Below are 16157 nucleotides of genomic sequence, written 5' to 3' on the forward strand. Positions count from 1 at the left end.
GTATTTGGAAGTCCCACAAGATCTTAGCTCTGTCATTTTCCACTACCTTCTCGGGTTTTGCCCATTTGGACTTGAGAGTGCCTATCCCTACTCAGTGCAAATGTTCCCGTACACAATTGCTGCGACTTGGTTGTATGCTGCCCCTGCCTGCATCTTGCACCCTGCTGCTGTGCTGGCTGGTTTCAGTGGATTCCCTGCACAGTCTGCATCCAAGGACACAGAAGCCAAGCGAATAAATAAACTCTTCTCCAAAGAACCAGAAGTATTGGCACAGTCCCATAGTGACAACATGCCAGAACCTGAACCAACTAAAGCAGCAACTGAGGAGCACTGGAAGAGTATATGGGAAAAAAAAACATCACATAACACCAGTGCCCATTGGCTGAAGGACCTACAAGCAAGCCTCTGCAATCTCCCAGAGGAAGAACCTGTCACCATCACAGCAGGACATGTCCAGCAATGGGTAGCCTATATATATAACACTTAAATTCGGTAAGTAGTGGAAAAACAGGCTTCTGTACCTCCTTCCTGCTGGAAGCAATGAGAAGAGGGTGTGTTCTGGGTGGTGGGGGGGTCATTTATGATGGACACCGCCTTTTTGTGGCATCGATCCTTGAAGATGTCTTTGATACTATGGAAGCTAGTGGCCATGATGAAGCCGACTAAGTTTACTACTCCCTGCAGCTTACTTTGATCCTGTGCAGTGCCCCCTCACCCACGACCCCCATACCAGGCAGAGGGAATAAAGTCATTCTGAATGTAGGAGCCACATATCTGTTCTCCATCTGCATTGTATTCTGTGCTGCAGGGTTTACTATGTGTATTATGGTAACTAGTCACATAAGTGGGAGTGTGGTAAAAGTTAGTTATGTATTCTTGCTTATTTTGTGGAAGTTTGCGACTTGTGACCGGCAAGGGTCATATCTTTGCTGATCAAGATTGAATGTTTGCTAATTGCGAATAAAGGATCGAAATAGGGAATTTGACTCTTCAGATTGTTCATTTCATTGGAGCTGGGGGGGGGGGTGTCACACAAGTAGAACAGGTCACAGGCAGGTGTCAATTGTTTTGTTTGATTTGATTCCGTTTTGCTGCTACACTGAGATTCTTTCATATGGAAACACGAGTTTCCATATCAAAGTTGGAATTGGAATTGCAAGAGTGGCTCACGATAGGAAGTGACCAGTTGAATTTCCTGATTTTGGCGTGAAAATATTCCCAAGTGTTATTTATGCCTGATTATATTGGGGTGAGATACATCCCTACCAAAGGAGGTGTAAGGCGCTCCTTCCCTCCACCAGTCTGCAGATCATCCTTGGGCAAGGTGTAGCACCTGCTTAGACCCCCCAGATCAGGGTCACGTGAAGCCATGGGAGCAGGTGGTGGATGGTCGTATGAGCAGCTGGTGCAGATCACAAGTCCTGGTTCTGCAACCACTGACGCCAGGCAGACGATTCTGAAGAGTATTGATAATGGCTGGGGTCACCCGTCTTGTAAAGACACCTGTCCAGTAAAAGGCAGTGACAGACCACTTCTGTAGAAAAGTTTGCCAAGAACTATCATGGTCATGGTTGCCTGTGTCATACAGCACAGTGCATAACAAATTAACATTGGCTTTGGATCATGGAGATCAAAGCTACGCAACCTAGCTTCAATGCAAGCGTTCTCCAGCACAACATTCCCACTTCCAGATTTTGGTAAGGTGGTAGGGTGTATTCTGGAATTATGGTATTTAGCAAGTAACAATTTCAACAGCAACCAGTCTTCAGATCTGAATGTAGATTGTAGATTGAATTGAAAGTGCAGCTCTGAACAATGATCTTCCTGGAGCTGCAGACTGGCATTGATTGCAAACCAAGAAACACCCATTCACCTGAGATGTCTGCATGTGCATGAATGCAACTAGAGAGACAACGGCGATTAACAATCCATCTAAGGTGTCTGGAGTGTTGGTGTTCAGATTTAGATTTTTGAAAATTATATGTAACTTCAGTGAAGCATTATCAGCCCAAAGTATAGAAGTAAACAATGTCATTGTAACCCTTAAAAACTGTGTTGAGTTGCTATTGATCTTAAGGGTATACAAATGTGATGTTCTTTGAGTTTAATAGGCCTCTTCTTCCAAGAATGTTTCCAGTATGATGTCTGCTTGTGTGCTGAATAAAGATACTTATATCCATCACCCTCAGTGTCTCTCTGGTGACTTAATGCCGTAACAACGTTAACAATCATGGTCATGGAAATACCATGATCACCCACGTCATACGATACATTACAAAAGAATGCTGGGTTTTGGTTATGTAGATCAAAGCTACATAAGCTAGCTTCAATGCAAACATTCTCCAGCATGACATTACTACTTCCTGGTTGTGACAAGGATGTCCTTATCACATGCTCCTTGTGACCAACGAAAATTGGTATTTAAAAAGGATTCAAAGTGCATTTATTATCAAGGTAAGTAGAAATTATACAACTTTGAGATGTGTCTGCTTACAGGCAGCGTCAAAGCAAAAAACCCAAAAGAACCCAATTATAAAAAGAAAGAGCAACACCCAAATGTGCAGAGAAAGAGGGGAGAAAAGCAAACAGTAACCTGCCAGCCAACTTCAGTTGCGCCGTCTCAAACCAGAAGTCTTTTTAAACTGGAAGTTTTTAGGGAGAGTAGGAATTAGCACTGTGGGTATAAAATCTGGCATATGCTTGCTTATTTACTTATTGAGACAGTGTAGTGTAGACCCTTCTGGCCTTTCAAGCCTCGCCACCCAGCAACCCTCGATCTAATCCTAGCCCAGTCATGGGACAATTCACAATAATAAGACGAGTAGTTTGGTAAATATACCAAACCCAGTCTTCATAATGTGTTCCAGACAGCTTGGTATCCTGTGTCTCCTCTTCGTGCTGACAGTTAGCTACCCAGGCAAAGTAGAAGAATGTGTATTTGGCATGTGTATTGGAATTACTGTAAAGCGTGTGTGGCAAGAGGATAGGCCAGTGAATGGAAAGGCCACAAATACTGCTTAACCTGCCGTGTATCTCTAGCATTTTCTGTTTAGATTTCTTAAAGTATCCTGATGGTTACAGGTAAACCTCACCTTTGGCTCACAAGAGGGTTTACAAAAGAATTTGGGCTCTTGGTATTTTTATTGTTTTTCCTTGCTTTCTCTCTCTTTTTTTTTTTTTTTTTTTTTTTTTAATTTTTTTGCTACAAAATATATCTGATTTTATTGCACTTAAACATTTCATCTTTGTTTGGATTCAACAAGCTTCACAAAAGTTTATAGTCCAAGTCCTGTACTGGGTTCTCAATACAAGGCAGAAAGTTCACAAGCTGCACAAGTTTCTAATGTGCAAAATCTACTCCCACATCTTCACTGCTGGTAGATCGCAAAGGAAAAAGCAGCAACAATCCCCGTTACAGCAGCTATCTTGGTATAGAAGTGCGGCTTCTTTTTCTCCTGGAAGTGTTCCACAAAGCCCTTCTCCCAGCCACCGTTGTTCTTGATCCAGGCGCCTTTGTGAGCCCAGGTGTACTGAGCTACCCACTGGGCTACGCCCTCGACCAGTTCTCGCTCCGGGACGCCTTTCTCTTTCAGGTGCCTGACTAGGATGCCACAGAAAGCGAACAGGGTCACAATCCTTCCCCAGTTATCAATGCCGTCCGAGTAAACTTCTCTCATCAGGGTGGGGAGCACTCGCTGTGCCTCCTCAACAGAGCTTAAGTTGAGACTGTCTATACAACGCTTCAACTCCTGGCCGGATGCATCTAACGCGGAACCCGACCTGCGCAGAGTTTCTACCACCCTGTTGGCCGCCGGCGGGGACTGTGAACCATGTAACACAAAGCGAAAATAATCGTTCGCCAAAAAGTAGCAGAATCCTTCGGAGTTTGGTTGCTGGTAACCCATAATATCCACAGGTGCTTGTCTCTTAATGACTAACCGCTTTCTCTCTCTTGTTCACTCTTTGTTAACAAAAGCATAAAGGTTGGAGTAGGGTTATTCCGAAGTAAATAAACAATAAACAAATAAATAAATAAATAATAGGATTTATATCAGAAGAAATATGACTGGAGAACTGCTGAAAAGTTCAAAGTTCAAAGTAAATTTATTATTAAAGTGCAATATGTCACCATATATGACCCTGAGATGCATTTTCCTGTAGAACACTTGGCCAAAAGACAACAAACGGTGCAAGTACAAAAAAAAGAGAAATAAAAATAATAAATAAATAAGCAATAAATATCGAGAACATGAGATGAGCCCTTGAAAGCGAATTCATAGGTTGCGGGTACAGTTCAGTGATGGGGCAAGTAAAGTTGAATGAAGTTATCCCCTCTGGTTCAAAGAGTATGCTGGCTGAGGGATAGTAACTGTTCCTGAACCTGGTGGTGTGAGTCCTGAGGCTCTTGTACCTTCTTCCTGGTGGACAACATTAAGTTCCTTGGGATCCATATCACCAGCAGTCCTTTCTTCTCCTTCCTTAATGATGCAATGATCACAAAAGTACATCTGTCTGTGTATTTTCACAGTCATTTGGGAAGATGTGGATTGTCTACAAGGATTTTCTTGAAGATCTGCTGATTACCTACAGAAGGTAACCTGAGGGTTTGTGTTTCAACCTACTTTGGTAACTACTCTGGGCCATCAGTACCTGAGGCACCTGCTAAACACTGCATACCTATCACAAGCTGATCACTTCCATCCAGTCAATCTTCATTGTACATTGTACCAAGAAGTATTGGCAAGGTTGCCTGTAATCCTGGCCGTTCATCTAACTACCAAGATAAATACTGGAAAGCAAAAACTCAGACAACCACACTCAAAAACTGCTTTTTCCCCCGGAACTTTCAGACTTCTGAACCCATGACCTCTTTCACATCCTCCTCCCATATGTTAAAGCTCTTAATTTTACCCCTGCCATTGTTATCACTTCTCCATTTCTCTGTACTATCTCACATTCCACTGGTGAACAGTACTTTGCGATATTCTGTCATTTTGTCCTTCTGACCGGCTACGATAATTCCCACTACGATAATGCCAGGTCATGCAGGTGGTTCAAGAGCTCAACTCTGACAGGGAATTTACAGACCATCGTTTTCAGCGATCATTTGTGAGAAGAAGTGTAATTAATAAAGTGTTTAGTTGTTTTCTTTGTTTTATCTGCTACCAGCAAGTAATCACTGTGCTTCACCGGCACCATCTTAAACTGGAGGCTTGATCACGAGTTTAATAAATTTTTAGCCTTTCAGATATTTTCAAATTAAATGCTCGAACCCACCTTGTGCTTGCTTGTTTGATATGCGCTTACCTAGCTGGTGTTTATTGTAGTCCCTCCAAGAGGACCACAATCTGGTCATAGGGTTTCGAGGCTTGCCCTCAATAAGCCGGAGAGCTATGTTGGCAGGTGTCAGGCTTTGTGCTTTGACTCTGGTAGGGTCACCCATACTAAACAGGTCAAAGGGTTGAGGCCAGACTAAGAGTGGTCCACTGGTCCTCCAGGTTCAGCGGTTCAGCTCAGGGCTAATAACACTGACTGGTCAAAAAACAAATTGTTTTGGAGACAGCAATGAAGAATCCGTTAATAACTCTGTGAAATGGTATTCCTGAGTCTCCATCTGGGATTTCTGTAGAGAGAACCGAGAGAAAGCCACTGGCATGATGTAGAAAGCCCTGAGCACTGACAAAGATGGAGGGCCTTCACTGCTGCTCTAAACACCAGCAGAGTAACAGGCAGTAAGTAACTTATTATGGTTATCAATGACTGAACTCAGGCGGCATTTAAATGGTGATTGCTCTTTGGATGAAGGGTTACCCTTCTTCAAAATGACAGCAGTTTCTCGTGGCACTTAGCCTGACATAATTTCGATGCTTGCCCATCGGGAATTGACTAATTCTCAACATTAATGAATCTACCAACAGTTTTTGATTTCCCTGAGCTCAGAACAGTAGGAATGCTTTACCCGTCTTCGGTTATTGTTGGATTAATTTCTTGTTGTACTTGCTGACAGCAGCTGAACGCACCATTAGGATGTTGTATGAAAACTGTGCTTGGTTGAGTTGTGATGCCATGACACAGTTAAATAAACAATCAATATTCATTATCCAGAGTTATCAATTTGATTGGCCACTTTCAAAACTGCTAGTACTTGTGGAGTCCCAGCCCAGAGTGAATCACACTTTCAGCCAAGCAGAGTTAGAAGAAAAAAGACTGAGTCCCTTTCATTCATCATCTTGAAGACAGTAAGAAAACCAGGCTATTTGTTTTCTTGTTGTTTTTCAGTAGACATGCACTTAAGCATACCTTCCCTGAACTGTTCATCCTCCATTTTAGTAATCCAATTTTGTCTGAAGCACACGGATGGCATTTGACCTTTTCTTAAGAACATTTGATTGCCCACAAAATCTAATTAACATAATGACATATTGCGGCTAAAAAAAATGTATTCCCTGTTATCTAAGTTAAACATCTGATACGGGAGCAGCTGCTTATTGTACTTCATTTCCAAAATGCTGCTTTACTGAAGTCAATTAAACCAATTTGCACAAGCTGCGTATCATGCACATGTCACGCATATAACAGAGGTGTCCAAGGACAAATTCAACTCCATTTTTTCCCAATTCATTTATAAGATGCATTTCTTAGATTGTAGCGCTGATACAGATAATGGCTTGCATATATCCCCGACAGAGCATCAATGATTTAAGATTTTAACTGAAATTCTATCAAACTGAAAACTAAATTAAACATAGAACTCAATTTCTCATCTATCTTTCTCAATCTTAGCCCATTTCCCAAAATAGTGCTTCTTTCCATCTCTTCCTTTACTTTAAAACACATGATGAGACAATGGGATAAAGAATGGAAAATTGGCAGGGAAGTCATGTTTACTGGTTGGAGCCAACAACTGATTATTTCAAGGCAGGCTGTAAGTTCTGATAGCACGTAGCCTCCAAGACAGCGTGAGCAACAGAACAGTCCTTGCACACTCAACACACACTGGGAGACAGTTTAAGTTGTGAATCTAGATTCATTTCATAGGATAGAACAGGGGTTTCTAACCTCTCATATGCCATGGAGCCTTACTATTAAACAAGGGGTCCATGGACCCCAGGTTGGAAACCCCTGGTAGAAGATGACTTAATGCAGAGGTTGGAATAAATGGCAGTAGGATAATTTTATTCATTTTTATTCTTTCACTGGAAATGAATACATTTATTACTCATCCTTTAATGAGGACACGCTGCCCTGGTAGGTCCAGAGCCACATAATGTAACGGGACCAAAACTCTAAACCAGCAAAGTGCTAAACCTAAGATTCAGGATCGAACCAAAAGCAAAGTCAAAGTACATTAATACATTCAACCTTGAGATTCATCTTCTTACAGGCAGCCACAAAACAAAGAAACTGAATAGAGCCCATTAAAAAATGACCAAGAAAATGTAGTCCAACTGCTTCACTAGTGATAGAGCAGACCTTTCCTGCACGGCAAAGTCCTTTCTGAGGGATGAAGTGGGCACTGACTGAAACTGCAGAGTTCCATCCTGACTTACGTTGCAGGGCATCTCTGACCGAATGTCACAGATTGTTGCATCAAGCTCACTGGAGGCTGGAGAAAAATAGCAGAGCTTGCTTTAAGTCAACAATTTTGCTTCAGCAGTGAGTCTCAAATCTGAATAAAGATTGCACAAAACAGGAAAGTCCTTATTCTTTCAGAGTTAGAACAGTATTCTATTCTAAATGTGTGTCACTCGCTGTGTTTCCAGTTACCTTGACCACCATAATTAATGCAAGCTACTGCACCAAGCAATTTGAAAGTCGTTTCTTTTTCCTCTTTAATATCATGGACAAGATGATAGAGTAGGTTGTGAGCAGCACTAGTTCTGACCATCTGTTTCACTTCAATATGCTAAACTCCAATCAAATGGGCATCAGGCCATTTCACTCGCCTTGGATAAGAAACATACTTATCACTGTCATTGTTAAATGTATTTGATGATCAGAGAGAAGCTGGATAATACTCACTGTTATAGTTACCTTATGGCGTGAATATATGATCTTGTATTATATCTTAATGACACCACATTTCTTTCTTATTTTATGTCAACTTAAAATTATTGTTGAGAAATTTCGGAATAAAATTTGCTGCAAACAGCGTGTGACATATTTACACAAGGGTAATTTAACAAAAGAAAGCCTATTAAATGCAAGTCATTTATTTATTGCATGTATTTTGTTGGCTCGTCTATTCATTGTTTCCCACCATTACCACTTTATTTTGTATTTCTCCCTGAATTCACTTGTCCCTTGAGACCTTAGTGTCTGCATTCAAAGCAGAAATTCATTTTACATTCTCATGTTTTGTTGTCAAGTTCTGAGCAGGATAATGTTGTTGCTTTAGACCATAAGATTGTAGCAACATAAGATATGGGAACATAATTAGGCCATTTGGACAATCGCCTATTTCATCATTTCTTCATGGCTGATCTGTACCCTTCTCAGACCCAAATTTCCTGCCTTTTCCTGATATCAGAATCATAATAATAATCAGGTTTAATATCACGAGCATATGTTGTGAAATGTGTTGTCTTTGTGGCAGCAGTACCTTGCAATGCATGATAATAGAGAAAAGAAACAATGAATTACAGTATATCCAAGTACCTTAGTACCTTCAAAGAGAGAGTGAGACTGGTCCAAAGAAGCCAGCTGAATGGGAAGAACAAGATCAGAGCCATCAACAGATTTGCCCTACCAGTCATCAGATACCCAGCCACAATAGTGTGCTGGCCAAGGAAAGAACTGGGAGCTGCTGACATTGATACCCGGAAACTACTAACAACACATGGAGGATTCCCTCCAAAGTCCAACATCGAGCGACTGTACACTTGCCGGAATAATGGAAGACAGGGACTTGGAAGTGTCAAGTCCGCATTCCTGGAAGAAATGCGAATCATCCATGAGGTGTGTCAGGATGAAGGCCCCTAAGAACAGCCTGGTGGAAGATTACTTCAGACAGCAGACTGGGGATATGGAAATGGCAATGGGCGAAGCAGATCTAGAGGATCAGAGGCCATGGCAGGACAAGCCACTATATGGGACGTATTGTCACCAGATATCGGGGTGGCTGATATAAGAAAGTGGTACCAATGGCTGGAAATGGCAGGACTGAGGGACAGCACAGAGAGCATTGCTCGTGGCTGCACACGAACAGGCACTGAGCACAAGAGCAATAGAAGCAGGGGTCCATCACACCAGACAAGACCCACCATGCGGACTGTGCAAGCAATCTGCTGAAACCATCCAGCACAGAGTAGCAGGGTGCAAGATGCAGGCCGGGACCTCTGCATTGACTCTCCCAAGTTCAAATGGGAAGGTAGCGGATAATGACAGAGCTAAGATCCTGAGGGGCTTCCAAATACAGACAGATAAGTAGACACTGGCCAACCAACCAGACATTGTAATACTGGACAAGGAACAGAAGAAAGCATTAGTAATAGATGTGGCAATTCTGAATGGCAGTAACATCAGGAAGAAAGAATATGAGAAGCTGGAGAAATACTAGGGCTTGAAAGAGCAGATATAAAGGATGTGAAAGGTTAAAGCCACAGTAATCCTGGTGGTGATATGAGCACTAGGGGCTGTGACACTTGGACTGGGAGAGTGGCTCTAACAAATCCCAGGAACAGCATCTAAGATCTTGGTCTAGAAGAGTGCGCTACTAGGAACAGCAAGGATGCTGCACCAGATTGAGGGAAAAATACACATACACACCACCTATAAGGGGTGAAAAAATTATATATATATAATAGTTAAATTAAATAAGTAGTGCAAAAATTAAAAAAAAGTAATGAGGTAGTGTTCATGGGTTCAACATCCATTCAGAAATCTGATGGTAGAGGGCAAGAAACTGTTCCTGAGTGTGTTTCATCAGACTCCTGTACCTCTTCCCCGATGGTAGCAATGAGAACAGGACATTGTCCTGGACAGGCATAATCTCTTCATGCCCTGACTAATCAAGAATCTATCAACCTCTGCCTTAAATATTCCCAATGACTTGGCCTCCACAGCTGCCTGTGGCAGTGAATTTCTCAGATTCACCACTCTCTGGCTTAATAAATTTCTCCAATCAGGGCCCTAATCAATAGTGTTTATTTAGTATAAACATTGCAAGGCATCTGGTGAGTTAACGTGTCCTGATCTTAAGGATTTTAGGACCTACAGTGACAAGTCACTGCCCAGACTTATTGGGTCCAATGCTGTGACTTTAGCTTTGTTCTGGAGCAGCTTGTTTTTGGTAGGATTTTAGATATTTACGCCAAATGTAAATCTGAGAGGTACAGTACTGTGCAAAAGTCTTAGGCATGTATAAAAAATTTTGTAAAGTGAAGATGCTTTCAAAAATAATGAAATGATAAGTTTCTTAATATCAAAAAAGACTTGCTATAAAGAGCAGTGGAGAGTAAAAACCTAAATCAAATCAATGTTTGGTGTGGCCTTTAAAACTGCATCAGTTCTCTTACATACACTATTATTCAATTTTATAAGAAGATCGGCTGGTAGGTTGATTCCAGCATCTTGGAGAATGTCACAGTTCTTCTGCAGACTTTGGCTGTCTCACATCCTTCTGTCTCTCCAGGTAATTCCAGACAGTCTTGATGATGTGGGATATGATCTGATATGATCTGAAACCATATAAAAAGTCTCGGGCACCCAAGACTTTTGCACAGTACTCTCTATCTGATGGGAAGGTTTTTTTACCCGAAAGGTATATACATAAACAAAAGTACATTGATAGGGTATTCAAGCTGTTTGTTTGGATGAATTTCATTCTGAAGCTTTGCATATGGTGTTTTTGAATTCCATCTTCCTCCCTATCCATCAAAGTTCAAGGTTGCGAAGTAAATTTATAATCAAAGTAGATATATATCACCAGATACAATGCTGAGGTTTGTTTTCTTGCCGGCACAAGGAACACTATAGAATCAATGCAAGTCTGCCCACAACAGGACAGGCGAACAAGCTGTGCAAGTATGAAAAGAGTGAGAAAGAATAAATAATAATAATATAAATAAATAAACGATAATCATTGAGAACATGAGCTGAAGGTTGTGGGAACAGTTCGGTGATGGAGTGAGTGAAGTTGAGTGAAGTTATCCCTTCTGATTCAAGAGTCTGATGATTGAGGGGTAATAATTGTTCCTGAACCTGGTGGTGAGGGTACTGAGGCTCCTGCACCTCCTTCGCCTTTTGGAGTGCAAGAAAGGATATTTTATTTAAATTTATTTGTTCACAGGATGTAGGTGTCACTGGAAAAGCCAGGATTTTTTGCCCAATACTAATCACTTCGGTAACTTAGAGTCACATAAAGGAAGCAGATTTCCTTCCATGAAGAATATTAATGGAAGAAGAGACGGTACTGTGCAAAAGTCTTAGGTGTAAAGCTAGGGTTTATAAAACTTCTGCACTGTACTGCTGTAATATCATTTATTGCACCATACTGCTGCTGCTGCAAAAAAATCATGACATATGTGAGTGATGATAAACCTGATTCTGATATGGGTCTCTTGTGGACTGAGAGTGGGAAGGGGGCAGGGAGAGGGAAATCATGGTTGGGAAAAGGGGAGAGAGAGAGGGAAGAGAGCAGGAAACACCAAAGAGACATTCTGTAATGATCAATAAACCAATTGTTTGGAATCAAATGACCTTGCCTGGTGTCTCAGGGCTGAGTGTGTTTACACCTGCACCACCCCCACCACTCCTTCTCTGCCATCTGTCTGATATACCTCCCAGGATGCTTTGCCGTCACCATTACCAACATTCTTTGCTCCCACCAGATTTACAAACTCTCTCTCCGCTCCACATTGACAAATACAGTACTGTATAGGAACTCTAGCTATATATATGTGCCCAAGATTCTTGCACAGGATTTTACCAGCATTGCTGTTTCATCATCGCTGTTATTTACCTAGTACTTTCAGATTTCTGTAAATTTGAATTCTCTCATAACTGCGATGAGATTTGATAGTTGTAGGATTCTGTTTGCTCGTATAATCACAGCACCATGATATTACTCACCCCTTGGTCTTGAGCCCTGTAGCTGAGAATAAATGCACAAATAAATTTCAAGGCGTTGGAAGAAAGCTGTGTCACAGGATGTCACATCAATTACCTAGTTATGCTAACACTAGTTTGAAGTCTACAGTGTGCCATTGACCCTTTGAACCTCTGTTGCGGCAGCCCTCCTGTGACCTGTGACCTGTGACCTGATACTTTAGGGGGTTGAATTCTCCAATGTCAATAATGCCTGTTGTAGACAGTTCATACTTCTACAGAAATAAAGCAGATTTCTTTCCTTTCAGACTCAAGGTCGAAACTGCATACACCCCTCTACGTGACATCATCTCAACTTATTGTTGTTTGAGTTGTTTCCGGTCTTGGTAAAACAAAACCCTCCCTACCCCCAATGCACAATATGTTACTGAAAAATTCCAAAAGCCAATAACACACCTATTTTATGCTTTGCTTCCTAACCACCGAGCATTTACACTCAGTCCGCCATAACATGCGGGATCTCCCTGTGTCCATGCATTTTAATTCCACTTCCCATTCCCAGTCCGTTATGTCCATCCATGGTCTCCTCCACTGTTGTGATGAGGTCACACTTAGATTGGAGGAATAACACCTTATATTCCATCTGGGTGGCCTCCAACCTGATGGCATGAACATCGATTTCTCAAACTTCTGTTAATACCCCCCACTCCCTAACTCCTTCACTGTTTCCCATTCCCCTATCCCTGCCTCACCTTATCTCCTTGCGTGCACATTGCTTCCATCTGGTGTTCCTCCCTTCTTTCTCTTTCTTCCATGGTCTTCTACCTCTTTCTCCAATCAACTTCCGGGTCTTTACTTCACGCCTCCCCTCTCCTGGTCTCACCTATCACCTGGTGTTTCTCCCTCCCTTCCACCCACCTTTTAAATCTACTCCTCAGCTTCTTTTCTCCAGTCCTGCTGAAGGGTTTCTGCCCGAAATGTTGACTGTACTCTTTTTCCATAGATTCTGCCTGGCCTGCTGAGTTCCTCCAGCACTTTGTATGTGTTGTTGGTGTAAAATTTATTTTGTTTCTCCTTTACACTTGTGTATGGAAGAATGACAATAAACAATGTTGAATGTCGATTCTTGAATCCTGAGACAAGGGTGCTTAGAGAGTGAAAGGGTTATGGTACAAAAGGGGACAGTTATAGGGCAAATGCAGTAGGGGTGAGTCCCAGGGAGTTGGCATTGTTTCTGAACAAAGGGCATATTCTGTTTTGAGCAAAGGAAGTGAGAAGTAGATTTAACAGCAACATTCAAAATTATTAGGAACGTTGAGAGAGCTGATCAAGAGAATGTGTTTACTCTGGCAAGAGAGCAGTATGTACTTCTGCAAAAGGAGAAAAACTTGGGAAAAGAACAAGCAGTGATAAAATGGGGAATTGTTTTTACATTTGCCTATAAAATCTGAGGAAGTGGTTGCAGATGATGCAATAAAAATTTTGAATGGAGATTGTAAACACTTGCAATTCTACAGATGATGGAAATCCAAAGCAACACATGCATACAAAATCCTGGAGGAATTCGGCAGGTCCGGCAGCATCTATGGAAATTAGTAAGAAGTCAATGTTTCGGGCCGAGATCCTTTTTCAGGACTGAGAAGGAAGGGGGAAGATGCAGGTGGGGAGAGGGGAAGGAGGCTAGCTGGAAGGTGATAGGTGAAGCCAGGTGCATAGGAAAGGCAAAAGGCTGGAGAAGAAGGAATCTGATAGGAGGAAGTGAAGAAGCAGAGGACCCAAGGGTAAGCAATAGGCAGGGGGGAAGAAGTAAAGGGTCAGAGTGGGGAATAAAGGAGGGAAGTTTGTTTACTGGAAGGAGAAATGGATATTCATCCCATCAAGCTGGAGGCAACCCAGATGAAATATAAGGGTGGCCTCATCTTGGCACAAGGGGAGACCAGGGCGTGACACATTGGAACATAGAATGTAAGTGTACTTAACAAGAAAACATGTTTAAAGTCAAAATGCAAGAAGTATACCAATTGTTTCAGCCTCCTCCTGTGCTTTAAATCCAAGTTGCCAGCTCATGCAGGTAGAGTTTTTCAGAATCAGAATCACTGGCACACGTTGCGAAATTTGTTGTTCTGCGGCAGCAGTACTTTGCAATACATAAAAAGAGAAAAAAGTGAATTACTGTAAGTATATATGTTAAATTGTTAAAGAAATAGTGCAAAAATAAAAAAAAATAAGAAATAAAACATTAAAAAATATTGAGGTAGTGCTTAACATCCATTCAGAAATCGGATGAGAGAGGGGAAGAAGCTGCTCCTGAATGTTTGCCTTCAGACTCCTGTATCTCCTCCCTGAGGTTAGTAATGAGAACAAGGCATGTCCTGGGTGATGGGGGTCCTTAATGATGGATGCCGCCTTTCTGGGCATTGCTCCTTGAAGATGTCCTGGATACCACAGAGTTCCAAATGGATTTAGGGTTTCAGGGTGAAGAGGGAAGGGGTGAAAGTGAGCAAACGTGGACCAGGCAGGAAGTGCAGTAATTCCCCAAGTTCATCTCTCTCACAAAGAGATTTTCACTCTTAGGGCAACAGCTCTTTAGGAAAGTGTAGCCAGAATTAGGAGCAGGATATTTTGAGCCATATAGCAACACAGGAAGGAAGGAAAAAGAGCTAGAACAGTAGAGATAATGATGCAATAGTTAGAGTAATTGAGGGGTGTATTGGAGATCATAGGTGTGACTCCAGGATGTCGTATTGTCTATTGACTAGGGTTAAAGTATCACTGAGAGACAGCAGAACAAGGGAAGAAGCAACTGAGTGAAAGAGAGGGAACTAGATATTCTTGTGAATAAATCACAGAACTTTAGCACGGAAATGCAGAAAGTAGACAAAAAGACAAGAGGTACATTGGCCTTTAATGCAAAAGAATTAGAGGTTAGAAATAGTGAAGTATTTTTCTTATTGAACAGGGTGATGATGAGTTCTCAATTCGAACACTGTCTAAATTTTGGAATCCTTACGTAAGAAAGGGTGCCACAGTAACGTAGTGATTAGTGCAACGTTATTTTAGCTAGGGGCGTCAGAGTTCAAAGTTCATTTGTAGTGCCACTTTTAGGAGTTCTCCCCATGGCTGCAAGGCTTTCCTTTGGGTGATCTAGTTACTTCTCACAGTCCAAAGATGTGTCGGTTAGTGAGTTAATTGATCATTGTTAATTGTCCTGAGGATAGGCTGGTGTTACATCTACATGAAATGTTGCTGTAGTGAAGCATCATCCATTATCAAAGATCCTCACCACCCACACCATACTCCCTCCTCGCTGCTGCTATCAGGTAGAAGGTACAAGAGCCTCCAGACTCACACCGCCAGGTTCAAGAACAGTTACTACCCCTCAACCATCAGGCTCTTGAACAAAAGGGAATAGCTATACTCCTTTAAGGATTCTTTTATCTTGTTCTTTCATGTTTGTTATTTTTTATTTGCATTTGCAGTTTGTTTACAGTTTACTGCTCCTGATGTTTACAGTTTATAGATCCTGTTTACAGTTACTGTCCTGTAGATTTGCTAAATATGCCCACAGAAATAAAAGCTCAGGGTTGTCCGTGGCGACTTGTATGTACTCTGATAACAAATTCTATTTTGAACTTTGAACTAAATAGTTGGGTTTCTGGATAGTGGGGATTGATAGGCCGGAAGGGTCTGTTCCTTGCTGTATCTCTAAATAAATAAAAATAAAGAAACAAAAAGACACAGTAGCACTGGAGACAGTCCAACCCTCACTGTGGGGATGAGAGTGAGTTTGTCTATAATGAGAGGTGAAAGAATCTGTATTCTTCGGAGTTCAGAAGATTGAGAGGTGATCTTATTGAAACACATAACATTAAGGGGTCATGACAAAGCAAACATTGTGATGGTTTCATGAACGGGAATCTCAGAAAAGGGGAACATAATTTCAAAGTTAGAGAACAGTTTAAAACTGAGGTGTGTAGGAACTTTCTGTAGCAGGTGGTGAATCTTTGGAATTCTGTAACCTGGAATGTTGTGGAGGCGAGATCGTTGGGAATTATCTGAAGTGGTGGGAAATTAAATAGTGAAAGAATTGAGACCTATGGGAAACTGGC

The 16157-nt window shown here is 41.7% G+C and overlaps 1 protein-coding gene across 1 annotated transcript; it reads right to left on the minus strand.

Moving 5' to 3' along the window:
- Nucleotides 1-3212: 3212 nt before the first annotated feature.
- On the minus strand, nt 3213-7888 carry LOC132404315 (bcl-2-related protein A1-like). The gene is made up of 3 exons (XM_059988487.1): nt 7768-7888; nt 7474-7606; nt 3213-3951 (listed from the first exon to the last, which is right to left on the minus strand). Exons 1-3 carry the CDS (start codon nt 7886-7888, stop codon nt 3369-3371), a joined length of 837 nt encoding a protein of 278 aa, XP_059844470.1. The 3' UTR covers nt 3213-3368.
- Between the last annotated feature and the right edge of the window lie 8269 nt (nt 7889-16157).

Source organism: Hypanus sabinus, chromosome 13, assembly GCF_030144855.1.
Source record: "Hypanus sabinus isolate sHypSab1 chromosome 13, sHypSab1.hap1, whole genome shotgun sequence".
NCBI classification, from domain to species: domain Eukaryota; kingdom Metazoa; phylum Chordata; class Chondrichthyes; order Myliobatiformes; family Dasyatidae; genus Hypanus; species Hypanus sabinus.